The sequence below is a fragment of the Emiliania huxleyi genome, assembly GCF_000372725.1.
Source record: "Emiliania huxleyi CCMP1516 unplaced genomic scaffold EMIHUscaffold_3, whole genome shotgun sequence".
NCBI classification, from domain to species: domain Eukaryota; phylum Haptophyta; order Isochrysidales; family Noelaerhabdaceae; genus Emiliania; species Emiliania huxleyi.
This window is the reverse complement of record NW_005199770.1, coordinates 2,393,148-2,408,441: the sequence shown is the minus strand read 5'-3', so window position 1 is coordinate 2,408,441 and position 15,294 is coordinate 2,393,148. Positions and strand designations below refer to the sequence as shown.

The following is a 15,294-nucleotide window of genomic DNA, read 5'->3' as shown; positions in this document are numbered from 1 at the left end:
TTCCGGAGGCGGTTGAAACAGCGCGGGCAGAGGCGGCGGCCGAGGCGTCGAAAGCGGTGGCGGCGGCCGAGGCGCGGGCGGTGGCGGCGGTGGAGGAGGCGGTCGAGTCGGCACGGGCAGACTCGGCGGCAGAGGCGCACGCAAATGCGCGCACACACACCACACCACAAAGTCACACATACGCACACACACACGCGCGCGCGTGATTCACACGCACGCACTGCACCGGCCCGCCGTGCACTGAGAACATAAGGAGAGGAGGCGCAGTGACAGCCCAGCCCGAACACGCCCTCCCTCGCAAGCGTGTGGAGACGCGTCTATGGCGCAACGGAACTTGCCTTAGATGGAGCGAGCGGTGGCCGAGACCTCGCGAGCGGCGGCCCTTGCCGCGAGGGCGGAGGCGGAGGCAGAGGCAGCAGAGGCGGCAGCGGCGCGCGAGGATGCGTTTTCGGCCGAGCAGGACGAGGCTTGCGCGCCCACCCCGCATCCCCACCAGAGCCCCCTAGGCAGACGACTTTCTCATCCCCACCCTGCACGGTGCCTCCAAGGCCCTCGCGGCGATAGGCAAGCTCGAGGAGCAGGCGCCGAAGTCTAGAGATCTGGCCGAGATCTGGTGCAGGGTCGGCCGCTCGCGCTCGCCCGCGCCCCCCAGCCTTGCGCTGTACCCGACGCGAGTTTCATAGCCGAGGGCGGGGCAAAATGGTGCGTACTAGGTGCGCGCGCTGCAGGAGGCCTCCGGCGGCGGCGCTCTTCTCTCTGACGACGACGCGGCGGGCGGGACGGGGCCGGCGGGGCCGGGCGGGGAGCGTGAGGAGGACCGGGCGGCCGCCGTCGCGGAGGCGGTGGCGGAGGCGGTGGCAGAGGCGGTGGAGACAGCGCGGGCAGAGGCGGCGGCCGAGGCGTCGAAAGCGGCGGCGGCGGCCGAGGCGCGGGCGGCGGCGGCGGTGCAGGCGGCGGTGCGGGCGGCGCGCGCGGAGGCGGCGGCTGAGGCGAAGGCGGCTGAGTCGCGCGCGTCGGCGGCAGCGGCGGCGGCGCTGAGCAAGGCCTCCAAGGATGCAGCCGCGGCGGGCAGGGCGGAGGCGGAGGCGGAGGCGCGGAAGCAGGCGGCGGTGGCCGCGGCGAGGGCGGCGGAGGAGCGCGCCGCTGTCATCGAGAGCGCCCGAGCAGCGGGCCGCGCCGAGGCGCTTGCCGAGGCGGCCGCAGCAGCCCTGCCACCGCCGGTTGCGACACTACCACCGCCGCCCGCCGCATTCGACGCGGCAGGACTGTCGCTGTTTGACGCCTTCGGCCCGACTTCGGCGGCGGCCGACCCGTTCCCCTCCCCGCCGACCGCTCCCGCTTTCGCCGCTTTCGACGCGCCGTTCGAGGCTGGTGCGCCGTCGGCTCCTACGCCCGACATCGGCGCGGCGGCAGCTTCGCCGGCAGCCCCGGCCCTGTCACAGGCTTTACCGACGGCCCCGCCCGCCCTCGGCAGCGCAACCCCGGACGCCTTCTTGGCAGGGGGGCTGGTCTTCACAGGATCCGATTTTGGAGGGGTCGCAGGGCGGGACGCCTTGCCGGCGCCCACCAGCACCAGTCCCAGTGCCGTCACGGAGGAGGGGCTACCGCCGCCGTCACAGTGGACGGGGCGGCCTGCACTTGCTTCCGCACTCTCCGCGCCACCGCCGCTCCACCAGGAGTGGGTGCCACCGTCGGCGCCACCGCCCACCTCCTTCCGCAAAAAGGCGTCGAGCGGCGTGGCGCACGGCGTGGGTAAGGCGGCAAGCAGCGCGTTCGCCGTCAAGTCCGCCGCCGCCCGGCTCCGCCCCAGCCTGCCTAAGACGTCGTCCAGCTTGCCGGGGCGGCGCTCAAGCAAGGGGGATCGGGAGCATCTCGAGCATCTGGAGTGAGCTTCGCCGTATGCGTCCTCCTGCTCTACCTCGGCTTTTGTGGCGGGTGGCGCGGGCTACCATCGCAACAGAAGAATCTGCAAGCGGCTTGTGGCGGGAGCGTAAGGCGCGCGGCATGTGGGAGTTGCGACTTACTTGCGAGACGCATACACATCCTCACTCACTCACCGACCGCCGTCCCGTACAGTATAGCCACCGTCGACGCATAATGCGTACACACACAGCTAGAGAGTTTGCGCACGGCACTCACGCACTCTTCGGCACTGTGAAAAATGAACTTAAAGCAAAAGAGAATTTTACAACAAAAGACTTACTCCCTCGCACAACACACTGGGGTCTGGGCACGGGACTGGCGCGCACTGCAAAAGCAAAAGAAATCAGAATGAATCGTCCCCAGCTTACATGATGACACAACGCTTGAAAAACCATTCTGACGAGCCTCCGAGCATACTTGTGTGGACGTTTCGGGCTCCTATCCCCCGCCCCGGATCCCTGCACCGTGTGTGGGCGGCGATCGCACACGCGGCACGCGGCTGGGGGGCGCACGGCGCGAGGTGCCAGGTGGCGCTTACCACTGAAAAGGAGGTTTTGGAGCCCCTAAAAGCGTCATAATAGCCGCACGTATGCACTCGCCGTGCCTTGCCATCTCCGAACCGCGCTCCCTCCTTCAGTTTTGGGGCGAATCGGGTGCCAGCAGTCCAGAGACTATTTAGGCTGACAGCGCTGCGGGCCGCGGAGGTGCCGGAAGCGAGCCGGCCACAGCCGCACAAGCCCCGTGGCTCGTCAGCGCTTACGCTCCGAGCAACCGCTGTAGCTTCACCCTACGTATCAGACGCCTCTCTCGCTCTCTCGCTGTCCTCGGGCGGCCGCCGAGGTACTGCCGTGGGACACCCTGAGGCCAGATATACCTCACTGCCCCGGCGCCCACACCTCGATCTTCTTGGGCAGTTGCTGGTTCGACAGGACCTCTCCGCGACCTAGGCGGCCGTCGTCGCCCCTGCCCCAGGTAAAGACAGCGCCGTCAGCGGTGATGGCGAGGCTATGGTGGGTTCCCGCCGACACAGCGACGACGCGCTGGCCAGCCGAGGCCTCGATCTTCCTGGGCAGCAGCTGGTCTTGGCAGACGCCGTGCCCCAACTCGCCCACCAACCCACTGCCCCAGCTCCAGACGGATCTGTCAGTGGTGATGGCGAGGCTGTGGTTGTCTCCAGCCGACACAGCGAGGACGCGCTGGCCAGCAAGGGTCTCGACCTTCTTCGGCAGCAGCTGGTTCTGCTCGTCGCCGTGGCCCAACCGGCCGTAGCCTCCGTAGCCCCAGCTCCAGACGGCACCGTCAGTGGTGATGGCGAGGCTGTGGCAGCCTCCAGACACAGCGACGACGCGCCGACCAGCAAAGGCCTCGACCTTCTTGGGCAGCAGCCGGACCTGCTCGTCGCCGTGGCCCAGCTGGCCTTCGTAGCCACTGCCCCAGCTCCAGAGAGCGCCGCCGGCGGTGAGGGCGAGGCTGTGGTTGTCTCCAGCCGACACAGCGACGACGCGCTGGCCCGCCAAGGCCTCAACCTTCTTGGGCAGCAGCTGGTCCTGCCCGTCGCCGTGGCCCAGCTTGCCATAGGCTCCCCAGCCCCAGCTCCAGATGGCACCGTCGGCGGTGATGGCGAGGCTGTGCTGACCTCCCGCCGAGACAGCAACGATGCGCTCAGCAAAGGCCTCGATCTTCTTCGGCTGCCACTGATGCTCCGGGTCGCCGTGGCCACCAAAGGCTCCATAGCCCCAGCTCCAGACGGCGCCGTCGGCGGCGAGGGCGAGGTTGTGGAAGTCTCCAGCCGACACGGCGACGGCGCGCTCGCCGCCCAGCGGGCAGGGGAGGCGGGTCGGCGTTCTGAGCTGCGTCACACCCTCGCCGTGGCCGAGCACTCCCGGAGCGTAGGACGGGGCCGAGCCGCACGACGAGAGCCGCCCCTCGCCGTCGATGAAGAGGCTGTGCTGCATGCCTCCCGCCGCCCTCGCCGGCGGGTTGGACTCGCGAACCAACGCAGAAACGCACAGCCACCGCACGGCGCAGCTCTCCCCCTCGGGCTGCGCCGGCGGCTCGTAGCCGGCCTCTTGCAGGCGCAATCGGATGCCCTCCTCCGCAAGCGAGGAGTGAAAGAGCAGCGAGACGGCGGCGACGCAAGCGATGTCGGCGGGGTCGCAGCGAGAGAGGGAGCGCACGAGGAGCTCCCTGGGGAGGTCGAGGAGGCGGGCGGGCGGCGGCGTGTCTGGCGAGGGCGCGGTGGAGGAGGCGGCGGCGGCGAGGCGGCGCGAGCGGCGGCGCGGCGAGGTGGACATCGCCGCTCAAAAGAATTTTACAACAAAACTCCCTCGCACAACACTGGGCACAGGACTGGGCACGGGACTGGCTCGCACTGGCACTAACACAGGTACACCACGCAAAAGAATTCGAGCTGTCGCGCGACATCGCGAGAAAAAGAATTTTACGGTGTCTTAAATGAATTTTACCAACAAAACTCCCTCGCACGACACTGGGCACGGGACTGGCGCGCACTGGCACTAACACAGGTACACCACGAGAAAAAGAAATCTAACACCCGAGGAACTCAGGAACAATAGAGTAGCTCCTCATGGCAAACCCCGTCACGGGTATGTTTTAAAATGAACTCGGGAGCACAGGATGCGGTACCGGGGTACACGTAAGACTAATAAGAAATGATGAATCGCCGTTCGTATCTGCTTGCTTTAGAGCGCATCGGCGGTCAGGACACGAACTGAAGCCGAGAACGTCCATGTCACACCGGCAACAGAGCGCGGCGCAAGCCCGAGGGCAAGGAAGTCCGAGGAGAGTGACTGAAGAGCCCAAGGAGACAAAGGGCTCCGAGCACCGATCCGCCCGCGCAGCGGCCGAGCAGAAAGCCTCGCGATGCGCCACGCCCACCTGGGCCTGCATAGTCATCGCGCTGATGGCGAACCAAGCAGTTGCTGACCCGAGGGCGTGCAGCGAATGGGCCCACCAAGGCGAGTGCGAGAGGAATCCGGCGTTTATGACGACGAACTGCGCGGCCTGGTGTGCTGACATCTCACACCAGTCGAGGGCCTGCAGCGAATGGGCCAACCAGGGTGAGTGTGAGAGGAATCCGGCGTTTATGGCAACGCACTGCGCGGCCTGGTGTGCCACCGAAGGCTGTGCTGCATGGGTATCTGTGGGCGAGTGCGCTCGCAACCCTGCTTTCATGAGCAAGATGTGCGCCCGCTCGTGCGCTATGCTCGCGCTGGGAGAGGAGGCGGAGCTCAAGCCGGCATATGATGATGTCCACAGTACATCCGGTGCAGAGGTGGAGCCCGAGCCAGCGCATGATGATGCCAATGCCGAGGCGGAGCGAACGCCGACGGGTGGTGATGTGCCGCTGAAACCGCCCGGGGAGAGTGCTCCCCAGCCGGCGGACCCATCATCCGCGTCGCAGTCAGTGGAGAGCGGAGATGCGCGCTGCAGCACTTGGGCGGCCCATGGCGAGTGCGCTCGCAATCAGGTTTACATGTTGAAGACCTGCGCAGAGGCGTGCGCACAGATGGAGGATCTGGCGTTTGCAGACGAGGAGCCGCACTGCGCAACCTGGCCATCCACAGGCGGGTGTGTGGTCCAGGCAAGCTCGCCTCTCGAGCGCGCAGGAGAGAGCATTCAACCAATGCCTACCCGGAGATCGGCCTTCTTGTGGGAGCGGGCTTCTTCTCCTGGCGGCCGACTCCTCGCGCTTCGCCGGCGCTTCGAGAGGAGTCCGATTTCGACCGCAGTTTGCATACTTGCTGGCCTCGCAATTGCCTTGGTGGCCCGACGCCGGTCCTCCTTCGACGGCGACGACGGGAAGGACAAGCAGAGACGGCAACAGGCGGTTACGGCGCGGCTCCTGTGCTTCCCATCGGCCACGCTGTCGCCGTCGCAGCCGCCCTTTGCGTCGCCGTCGCAGCCGCCACCTTCGTCGCCCTCCCCCCCGCCTCAAAAGGCGCCCACCCGCGCGAGGCGGCGGTGGTCTCCCCTGCGACCGGCGCCCTCGGCCCGTGCGTTTGACGACCCACCGCGCCACCAGCCGGTGCCCGCCGCAATGGCGGGCGATGCGCCGCTGCAGGTGCACGGCGAGGAGGTGACGGTTCACGATGGCGGGTACGCACCGCAGCGTGCGCGCGCGGTGCTGGACACGGGCAACGCGCACATGACCGTGATAGACGAGGCGTTCGCGCGGCGGCACTTCATCTACTCGAGCTCGTTTGCGCCCGTGGGCTACACGACCCTCCGCGGTATCAATGCCGAGACGAGGGCGCCGGTGGTGCTGGCGGTGGTCACGCTGCGCAGCCGAGAGTTTCGCATCCGGGCCGCCGTCTCGCCACTCGCACGGATGGATGTCCTGGTGGGCATGGACATTCTCGAGGCGCTGTTTGCAGAAGGGCTCGCGCTGGGCCAAAAGATAGGCTCGCTCCCTTCGTAGTCAACTCTCGGTTTGATGGTAGATCTAAGTACGGTAGGCGAGTGTGTGGCAGTCGCTGCCATCTGCCAACGCTGGTCTGTGGTCGGCGTCGGGTCGACGGATGTCAGATCGGTCGAGACGGGTGGTGCGTGTTGTGGTGGGGTGGTGCGGACATTGTACTGCCTCGTGTGTGCTCCTTTATTTGCTTGCTTGTTGCGCTACTTTATCGCGCGCCGAGACGCGAGAGAGCAGTCTAAATACGTACGTCGTACTGGGCTCTGGGTTTTTAGGCATTGTGGGGTTGGCACTCCCGTCGACCCTCATGACCTCCTGCGGTCTCTGAGATGGACACCAGTGGGTGTGGGGCCACAGCCAGGATACACTCGAAGGCTGGGTAAGCAGTAGGTCGATACTCGACGCGTCCCACATGGTCTGTGTCGCTGTCGGCACGCTGTCGACAGGACGTCGAGCGACACCGGTGGCAGTGCCACCCAGGAGTGGTCGGTCGGTCTCCCGTCATGAGAGAGCCACCATGTGATCCGTATGATGGTTCCTGACAACCGCCTCAGTCAACTTTTGTCACAGTTCCCGCTCTGAGAGGAGCTGCGGGTCAGTTCGACAGCTGGAGCTGTGTCGCCGGCGTGCGGCGGCCTGCCTCCGGAGGTGCCTCTGAGGTGGACATTTCTTGGTCACCGTGAGATAACGCGTTCGAATTTTTACTCCGGAACTTCAACTCTGCACGCGCACCGGCCAGGGCTACAATAGTGCCAGTGAGGCGGAGGCGCGAGTCGGAAGGCCGCGACCGTCAAGTGTTCCCTCCATTTACCTACAATCGCTGTGAACCCAGCCACGTACCTGGTACCTCTGTACTCGACCTTCCTAAAGCCTGCGTGTGCGCACCTGACCTGTACCCTGTACACCTGTGTGACTGTACTTGAGGACCTGCACCGGATGTCGACAGCTACATACTGTACACCAAACCGAAACAGCGTCTGTCTATCCCCCCACGCCGCCCGCTCAGCCGCCCACCAGGCACGACTCGGCGGCGGCGGAGGCGCGTCCCGCCGCGGCGCCGCTCCCACGCCGCTCGACCGCGCCAAGGCACCACGCCTCGAGGCGGAGGCAGCGGAAGTCGCCGGCGCCGCCAGCAGAGGAGAGCGGCTCGCTGGCGAAGGTCTCCGACGCGAGCGAAGTGCCTAGCGACCACTCGTCCATTCACAAAGGGAGCATTCACAACGGGAGGAGGAAGGGGCATCGGAGACGCGCGCGAGGCTCCCTCGGCCATATACGCCAACCCCCAAGCTTCGGCCACATCTCGGCCGCATCTCGGGCCCCTCTCGGTCAGATCTCGGCCAGATCTCGCGAGCGCGCCGTGCTCAAGCGACGCGTCGAGCGATAGGCCGCAGGATGGGCCGCCAAAGGCGAGACCGCTCGGGCTTGCGTGCGCGATGAGGCGGTTCGCCCGTGCCCAAGGGAAGACGCGCAACCGGCAACCCTCGCCCTTGCCGCCACCCTCGCCGCCACCCTCGCCCTCGCCGCCACCCTCGCCGCCACCCTCGCCCTCGCCGCCCCCCTCCCCGCCGGCCGCCCAAGCAAAGAGGAACGCCTCGCCGTTGCCAAAGTAGCTGGCGGCGCCGCTCCGCCACTCGCCGGCCACAAAGGCGCCAAACGTCGCTCCGCCGGCGTCGCGCAGCAGCAGCAGGTGGTCCTGCAAGACAGAACAGCCGGCGTCAGGAAGAGGGAAGCTGGGAGTCGGCGCGCAGCAGTAGCAGGTGTACCTCGCTCCCCTCGAGCCGGCGAAGCAGCGTCTAAGGGACGAGGAGGTGGGTGGGTGGGTGGGGGGGGGGGGGGGTTAGGGGGGGGTGAGGGGGGAGGGGTGAGGGGGGGAGGAGAGGAGGTGAGGGAGGGAGGAGGTGAGGGAGGGAGGAGGTGAGGGAGGGAGGAGGTGAGGGAGGAGGAGATGACGGAGGGGGGAGGCGAGGGAGGAGGCAGACACGGCGAGTGCGAGTGCGAGTGCACGGGGAGAGCTGCAAACTGCGGCAGGGCGAGGAGGGCGAGGAGGGGCCAGAGGGGCAAGAGCAGGGGGGCGCAGGATGCTAGCTACCACCCCCGTGGCGGGCCGCCTGCAGCGAACAACCGTCCACCTCGGTGCTAAAGGCGAGCCGCCACGCGCGCAGAGCGACTCCGCCGTGCAGTCTGCAGAGATGCCAAGCTTGCTGGCGTCGCACCGCGCCGCACCGCTCCCCTCGCCCGCACCATCCGCCGCCCCCTCCGCCGCCCCCACCGCAGCCCCCTCCTCCGCCTCCTGCCGCTGCCCCCTCCGCCGCCTCCTCCGCAGCCGCTGCCGCCGCCGCGGCCGCCCTCTCCGCCTCCCTCGCCTCCGCCGAGCGAGAGAAGCCCCGCGCCTCCTCCGCCGCCGCCGCCAGCCGCGCCGCCGCCTCACGGCCGGCTGCCTCAAGCCTACGTCGGGAACACGCAAACGTCGGGGCGGGAGGAAGTCGGGGCGGGAGGACTGCGAACCGAGCCCTTCCATTCGGAGCATCGCGCGAATGCACGGGCTACGAATCCCGTGAGTGCACCGGAATGCAGCCGAGTGCAGCTGAACGTGCGTGTCCTCTCGAGAGTCCGTCGCGCCTCCCTGCCCCCGACGGTCGGTGTGTCCATGGAGGTAGGTGTCTCTCGGAAGTGTCTCGGAAGTGTCTCGGAAGTGTCTCGGAAGTGTCTCGGAATCCTTTGGAGATCTCCGCATCTAGGTCTCCAAACCGCGCCGCCTCGGCCGCGACCGCCGCCTCCGCTATCGCATAGGCCGCCTCCGCCTCCGCCGCCTCAGCTGCTGCCGCCTCTGCCGCTTTTGCCTCGGCTTCTGCCGCCTCTGCCGCTTTCGCCTCTGCCGCCGCCGCCTGCGCCTTGGCCTGCGCCTCCGCCGCCGCCGCCGCGGCTGCCGCCTCCACCTCCTCCGCCGCCACCTCGGCCGCCGCCGCCGCCGCCACGCTCGCCTGCCGCTGCCGCCGCCACTCCTCTGCCGCGGCGGCGGCCTCCGCCTTTGCCGCCGTCGCGGCCTCCGCCTTGGCCGCCGCCTCTGCCTCTGCCTGCGCCGCCGCCTCTGCCTGCGCCGCCGCCGCGGCTCGCAAGTGGAAGCTCGGCGCGCGCGCCGCCTCATCGTGCGCTTCCGACGTCGACGGTGCGGGCCCCGCGCCCGACGGCTGCGGCCGTGGCCGTGGCTCGCTTCCCGAGAGGAGGCGGCTCCGCCACATTTCGAGCGAGGAGGCGCTGCCGGGCTTGAGCTCGACCTCTGAGCCGGACGAGGCCTGGATGACGCACTTGAGCCGCGAGAGCTGCACGAACACCGCCGCGCCCTCGAGAGGGACGGAGAGAAGCAGCCGGCCGCCCTTTGCACGAACGGAGAGGAAAGAGGCGTGCACACTCACGACGCGGCGATGATAGCGCTTCTCGCCGGCAAACCGGACGAGCAGTCTCTCGCCACTACTTTTGCCGGACACTGCGGCGGCTCGCCTTGGCAACACCTTGCGGGTTGGCAACACCTTGGACAACATCGAGCAAAATGCGAACGCGCGGCCTTCGCGGCCTTCCTTACCTGCGCATGTAGTGGATCCCCCGGTGAAAAGAAGAAAGAAGTTTGTCCTCGTTGTGAGTGCGGCGGGGCAGGGCGCACATCTCCTTGTAAGACTTCCGGCCGGCTCGGCGAATGCGTGGACGTGCCGTGGTGCACAGGAGCGACACTGTGAGGGTGTCATTTCTTGTTGGGTTTCAGATAATAAAAATCTCGAGAAGAAGAAGAAGAAAAATCGCTCTCCTGGGCGGCAAATGACTGCACTCCAAGTGCCCGAGTGCTCTCAGATACAGCACGGTTCGATTAAAATGCGGCGGGCGCCTGAATAAGACTCGGGCGACGCGGACACTTCGTGGGAGCCAAGGCCTCGCGGCCGACGACGGCCATGCGCGAGCCGTCGACGGCGGAGGCGGGGGCCGCGCAGGTGGAGCTCAGCTGCGCATCGTCTGCAGGCTCAGCAGCGCCTCCACCAGCCGCGAGCTCGGGGGCGATGCCTGCCGCCGTAGACTTGCGCACCGCCTCGAGGAGTCCGTATCGTGATCTCAAGACGGCCCTGCTCGTCGGCATCCCTGCGATGGTCATCGTGGCTGTCGCGACGTGGGCCATCACTGCCGAGACCGTGGGCGGGGTCAGGGTGGTGGAAGTGAGCCCCTGGGCCGACAGGCCCATCACGGGCGACCCCATCCCAGTGCCGCCCTCGTCCACGCCCGCCGCCGAGCTGGCGCTCGAGCCGTGCCCCTCGTGGGCTCGGACGCAGTTCGCCAATGGTGCCCTCATCGACGACGCGCTGACCGCTGCTGGCCCGGCGCTGCCGCTGTGGTCCGAGTTCCCGCTGCCCGAATTCAATGTCAGTACGCTGACCGACGTGAGGGGCAGCGGCTCGATCCTGCCCGTGCAGGCCGATGGGGTCAACTTCCTTACGCCGCCTCGCGTGGTGATCACCACCGATCTCGACAATGAGTTTGACGACTGGCCCGCCGTCATCTGGGCCTTGCTCGGCAGCGTGGGCGACGCGCCGTCGCTGTCCGTTGAGGCCATCTACATTGAGCCCTTTTCGTTCCGGTGGCAAACCGTGCTCAAGGTGATCGCGTACAAGATTGAGCAGAAGCCCGAGGAGGAGGTGAGCGGCCTCGAGGCGGCCTTCCTCGCCGTCTACCAGACGACGCTCGATAACATGCGCCTGAATGGCTTCACGCCTCAGACGTGGGTTGAGACGGACAACCATGCGATCTGGTGCCCGGAGCGCAGCATCGCCGAGAGCCTCGCCTCCACGCAGCGCCTCGTCGGTCTGCTCGCGCAGGCGGGCGGCGATGACGCCGAGGAGATCGCCGCACTCGCCGACACGCCAATCCTCGCCGGATCGACCGCCTACCTCACCGGGAGTGACCCGAGTGTGCCGCTTGAGAGCGACGCGGTCAGCGACCTGATCGCCCGTGGTCGCGCGGTGACCGACCCTGCAAACGACCCGCTGTACGTGGTGTGCATCGGCGCACCGACCAACATCGCAGCGGCGCTGCTGCAGGCGCCGGACCTCGTTCAAAAAATCATCGTCGTGTGGGACGGCGCCTGGCCGTCGGACGATGAAACCCACGCTGCGACGGGGTCGTTCAACGCGGGCTCCGACCCCCTTGCCCTGCGCGTGCTGTTCGGGTCGGGAGTGCCGCTCATTTACGCGCCGGGCTTCCCGTCCCTCATGGACCTCCAGCTGTCTCGCCCCGAGGTTGAAGCGTGGCTCTCCGGGCGTGGCCCCGTCTCTGACGCAATCTACACCCGCTTCCTGGCCAACCCGGATCTGCAACCGTACGGCATCGGCGAGTACAACGAAGCTGGCACCTCCCGCATTCAGTGGGACATCGGCTGCATGGTGCCCTTCATCGCGCCGGGGCTGTTGACAACCGTGCGTCAGCCGGCGGTGGACATCGTGCAGGTTGCAGCGAGCTGCAACGGTCTATTCAACTCGTGCGAGGGCGTGCGCCCCTCGTATGACTCCTCTGGATCGGGTGGCGGTGGAGTCGCGATCGCGACGAGCTGCGCGACGCCCAACCTCGATGGCGCGTCGTGCCGCGACGGCTACTTCTACCCGGCGGATCCGCCGCGGCCGGATCTGATCGAGATCCAAGTCTACTGGGGCATCGCGTCGCCCACAAGCATCATGCGCGATCTGCTCGTGAAGCTCCAGGCCGCGGGGCTGTGAGGTGAGTACCATCGAAGGGTGTGTGGGACAGGCGAGCGTTCTCTCGAGCGAGAGGTCGGACGGGGGTTCGTGTGGAAGGACGCGACATGCCCACGGCCGGTGAGCGGTGTCCCCGTTGGTATGACAACAGGGGCCTGTACTGTGTGCAGTAACCACTGCGGAGTAAATGTGCTGCATCGGCTGTCGCAATGCCAACTGTGCAAAAAGTAGTGCGCTTCGCTTCAGATACAGCTGTACACGCGCGCGCGGCAACACTTGGCAGTTGGAAAAGTAATTATTCTTCGAGAGCAACCGCACTTGCAACCGCCTCTCTCACAGCCTCACAGCACACTGGCACGACAAGGGCGCACTGGCGCGGACTGGTACACACCGGCACACCACCGGAGCCGCCTAAGCGACTCCGTTAAGAACAGCATCAAAGTAAGAAAACCAGGGGGCCGTCCAAGGGTGGGCGACGGCTAGCACCACACTCCTCTCCTTAAAATCCCTGTGTGGTAGCGCTAGCGGCGTGCGCCGTCCTACCATCCATATCGCACGAGTCGGGCGGATTGGCGCATGGCGCATGGCGGCGTTGGCGGCGAGACGTGACATGCTGTATTGGCTATTGCGGCTGTTTCTCAGACAAGTCGCTCAGCACCCCCCCATCACGTGAAGTTCGCTTCGAGCCACCCACCCATCCTTGATCCTACCACCCTGACATGCTGTATTGGCTACTAGCTGAGGGGCTCGCTAAACGCTCGCCGAGCTCCATGCTGTGCAACACCACCTCCTCACTAATCGTCAGGGGCGCGTGAGAGCGCAGTGCACTGCGGTGAGGCTGCGCAGCGGGGGCTCGCCCCCTGCACCGCGCTCAGCGGCACAGGGGAGGGCGGTCGGTGGCGGCGGCGGCGAGGCGCGAGGCGGTGGCGGCGGTGGTGCGGGCGGCGGGATGACAGGGGAGGCGGCGGGATTGACAGGGGAGGCGGCGGCCACGAGCGGAGCGGCGCAAGAAGGGGGGGGGGCGGCGGCGAGGCGCCGGTGAGCGAGGCGCCCGCGCCATCAGAGGGACGCGCCGCTGCGAGATGGAGGGCGGCGGTGACGGAGGCGAGGCGCGAGGCGGCGGCGGCGGCGGCGGCGGCGGCGGCGGCGAACGGCGGCACCGAGTCTCGGTGAGCGGCGGCGGGAGGAGGAGCAGCGGCGGCGCTCGCTCGCTGTTGACGGGAGCGCTTTTGAGCCTGGGAGCCCATGCCACTGCGACCGGCGTGCCCGGGAACGGAGATCGCGCGCGCGCCGCCACTCACGACGCGCGCGCGATCTTCGCGGAGTCGGGTCCCCAGAGGGAAGCGGTCTTCTCGGCCGACGTCCAGCGGCGCGCAAGGAAGCAGGCGCAGCGGAGGCGGCCTAGCACCGGCTCGGCGCCGGGCGGTTGCGCTGCCCGCGAGCCGCGTCCTGAGCCTCGGCAGCGCGCTGTGCGGCGCGGCGCTCGCGCTGCTGCGGTGCCGAGAGCGGCATGATGGATCGCCAGCTGAAGCTCGAGACTCCTCGGGTCCGCGAGTTCTGGGGGTCACGCGGATAAACGGCGGACAACGCGGGGCCCTTATATCTTTAGATTGCGGCTGTTTCTCAGACAAGTCGCTCAGCACCCCCCCATCACGTGAAGTTCGCTTCGAGCCACCCACCCATCCTTGATCCTACCACCCCAACCGGCCTGGCCGTCGCACTAGACACGCCGATCGCGCGATCGGACCGGACCGCGAGGGGGAGCTGAGCCTCACTCGCTCACGCGCCGCGCTCGGTCGAGGATGCCTTCGTGCCCTCCATCATGAGGGCGGGGCTCGGCGACGACAGCAGCTTCCCTTCGAAGCGCGAGAAGCGGAACTCGGTGGCGTGCGCGCTGGCAACCTCGTACAGGTCGGCGGAGCCCTCGATCGCCCCCTCGGCTTGCGCGGAGGTTGTCAGGTGGCCAGAGGGAGGGTAGTCATCCACCTTGCCGTTGCGCGGAAGCGGGGACGAGAAGGACTGGCCGATGACGCCGTGCGGCAGCGCGCGCGCCGCGGCGTCGCCCTCCGACGACAGGACGACGTCCAGCCGGTGCGCCGGGCCGCGCACGAGGCCAAACACAAAGTTGCCCTGCACGCTGACGGACCAGTTGCCAAGCACAAAGGCGGCGCTCGCGTGGTCGACCGAGATGACGAGCTCCTCGCATCTCCTCCATCCGCCGCTGCCGAGTTTAAAGGCATGCCCGCCGCATGTGCCATTGACGAGGCGCCAGCCCCAGTTCTGCTGGTTGAGCTCCGACGCCCAAAAGGACACGTTTGCCCACTTCCGCTTTGCGCCACCCACCAGCGCCACAATGTGCGCCTCGGTGATGAATGAGCCGTCCACGGTCAGCCTGCCACCGTTCGGCGAGAAGGTGCAGTCCTCCGTCTTGATGTTGACAGCGAGGCCCGGGACGGAGAGGAAGTTGAAGAAGCGGCCGTCCTTGCCCCGGAAATCAGCCTTGCCGCCGTGCGCAAAGGACAGGTGGGGGTCCTGCTGCGCCGCAGCGGAGGAATCGCTGAAGAAGCCACGCTCGCCATGGGAATGTCCCGGAGGGTGCGGCGGGGGCGGGGGGCTTGGCGGGGTCGGCGGCGGCCACGGGTCCTCGTTCGGGAAGTTCATGTGAGCGTGAAGGGGTTCGACGGCGGCGGCACCGCGCGCCGCCAAAAGAAGCAGCGCTGTGCGCGCCGTGGCATCGGCCGGCACGGCTAGCGCGCCCGACCGCACCCGCGATGGAGCCATATCGAGATAGCCCCTCGTTGGGACCGACGCACCCCTGTGGTTCGCGCCGTGGAGCAATTGGAACCCAATGTCTAACTCGAGGACGCACGAGAGATCCTTTTACGAATTACGGGATGACATGCGAAATCAGAGCCGACACACGGCTCGTGTGCACGCGCAGGAGCACGCATGTTTATCGCTGTTGGTGGCTCTTCTTCACTGAGCCGACGATGCTATGGCGTATGGGTAGCCCCAGGCCCCAGGGTGGCGCCCACCCCCATACCCTCAGGCACTTGCCTGCGCCCTGGCCGCGCATGCCGCGCGCACGCGCGCGCGCACACGCCCGCGCACGCCCGCGCACGCCCGCGCGCACGCCCGCGCGCACGCCGCACTACGCGGCACTGCCCAGGTTCCCTCACGCTCAGATTCCCTCACGCTCAGATTCCG

At 67.5% G+C, this 15,294-nt stretch overlaps 5 protein-coding genes across 5 annotated transcripts in view; 4 read left to right on the top strand and 1 right to left on the bottom strand.

The window, feature by feature from the left end:
• Positions 1–1,889, top strand: part of EMIHUDRAFT_95743 (hypothetical protein) — a gene marked incomplete at both ends in the record, with an annotated part of 4,314 nt that extends 2,425 nt beyond the window's left edge. Inside the window, one exon of the mRNA XM_005775552.1 lies at positions 714–1,889. Coding sequence (XP_005775609.1) covers positions 714–1,889 — 1,176 coding nt within the window. The remainder of the gene's footprint in view (positions 1–713) is intronic.
• Positions 1,890–4,672: 2,783 nt separating this feature from the next.
• Positions 4,673–6,364, top strand: EMIHUDRAFT_195812 (hypothetical protein; the record flags this gene model as incomplete). The annotated part of the gene is made up of 3 exons (XM_005775551.1): positions 4,673–5,514; positions 5,584–5,773; positions 5,969–6,364. The coding sequence occupies 3 exons, from the start codon at positions 4,673–4,675 to the stop codon at positions 6,362–6,364; spliced, it is 1,428 nt and encodes a 475-aa protein (XP_005775608.1).
• A 785-nt stretch (positions 6,365–7,149) lies between these two features.
• Positions 7,150–9,925, bottom strand: EMIHUDRAFT_447864 (hypothetical protein). The gene is made up of 5 exons (XM_005775550.1): positions 9,596–9,925; positions 8,467–8,539; positions 8,122–8,151; positions 7,715–8,051; positions 7,150–7,539 (listed from the first exon to the last, which is right to left on the bottom strand). The coding sequence occupies exons 1-5, from the start codon at positions 9,895–9,897 to the stop codon at positions 7,361–7,363; spliced, it is 921 nt and encodes a 306-aa protein (XP_005775607.1). The 5' UTR covers positions 9,898–9,925; the 3' UTR covers positions 7,150–7,360.
• Positions 9,926–10,299: 374 nt separating this feature from the next.
• On the top strand, positions 10,300–12,108 carry EMIHUDRAFT_195810 (hypothetical protein; the record flags this gene model as incomplete). Its single annotated transcript, XM_005775549.1, has 1 exon — positions 10,300–12,108. One exon carries the CDS (start codon positions 10,300–10,302, stop codon positions 12,106–12,108), a length of 1,809 nt encoding a protein of 602 aa, XP_005775606.1.
• An 853-nt stretch (positions 12,109–12,961) lies between these two features.
• On the top strand, positions 12,962–13,604 carry EMIHUDRAFT_349735 (hypothetical protein; the record flags this gene model as incomplete). Its single annotated transcript, XM_005775548.1, has 1 exon — positions 12,962–13,604. The coding sequence occupies exon 1, from the start codon at positions 13,170–13,172 to the stop codon at positions 13,599–13,601; it is 432 nt and encodes a 143-aa protein (XP_005775605.1). The 5' UTR covers positions 12,962–13,169.
• Positions 13,605–15,294: the final 1,690 nt, after the last annotated feature.

What these genes read in the sequence shown, in the direction of transcription:
- EMIHUDRAFT_447864 (XM_005775550.1), bottom strand. Translation starts at nt 9,897, where the DNA reads ATGTTGTCCAAGGTGTTGCCAACCCGCAAGGTGTTGCCAAGGCGAGCC. An exon ending in GCCGGCTCGAGGGGAGCGAG is followed by an intron (nt 8,052 to 8,121) that starts GTACACCTGCTA and finishes TCTGTCTTGCAG; the next exon opens with GACCACCTGCTGCTGCTGCG. An exon ending in CGACGCGTCGCTTGAGCACG is followed by an intron (nt 7,540 to 7,714) that starts GCGCGCTCGCGA and finishes AGTGGTCGCTAG; the next exon opens with GCACTTCGCTCGCGTCGGAG.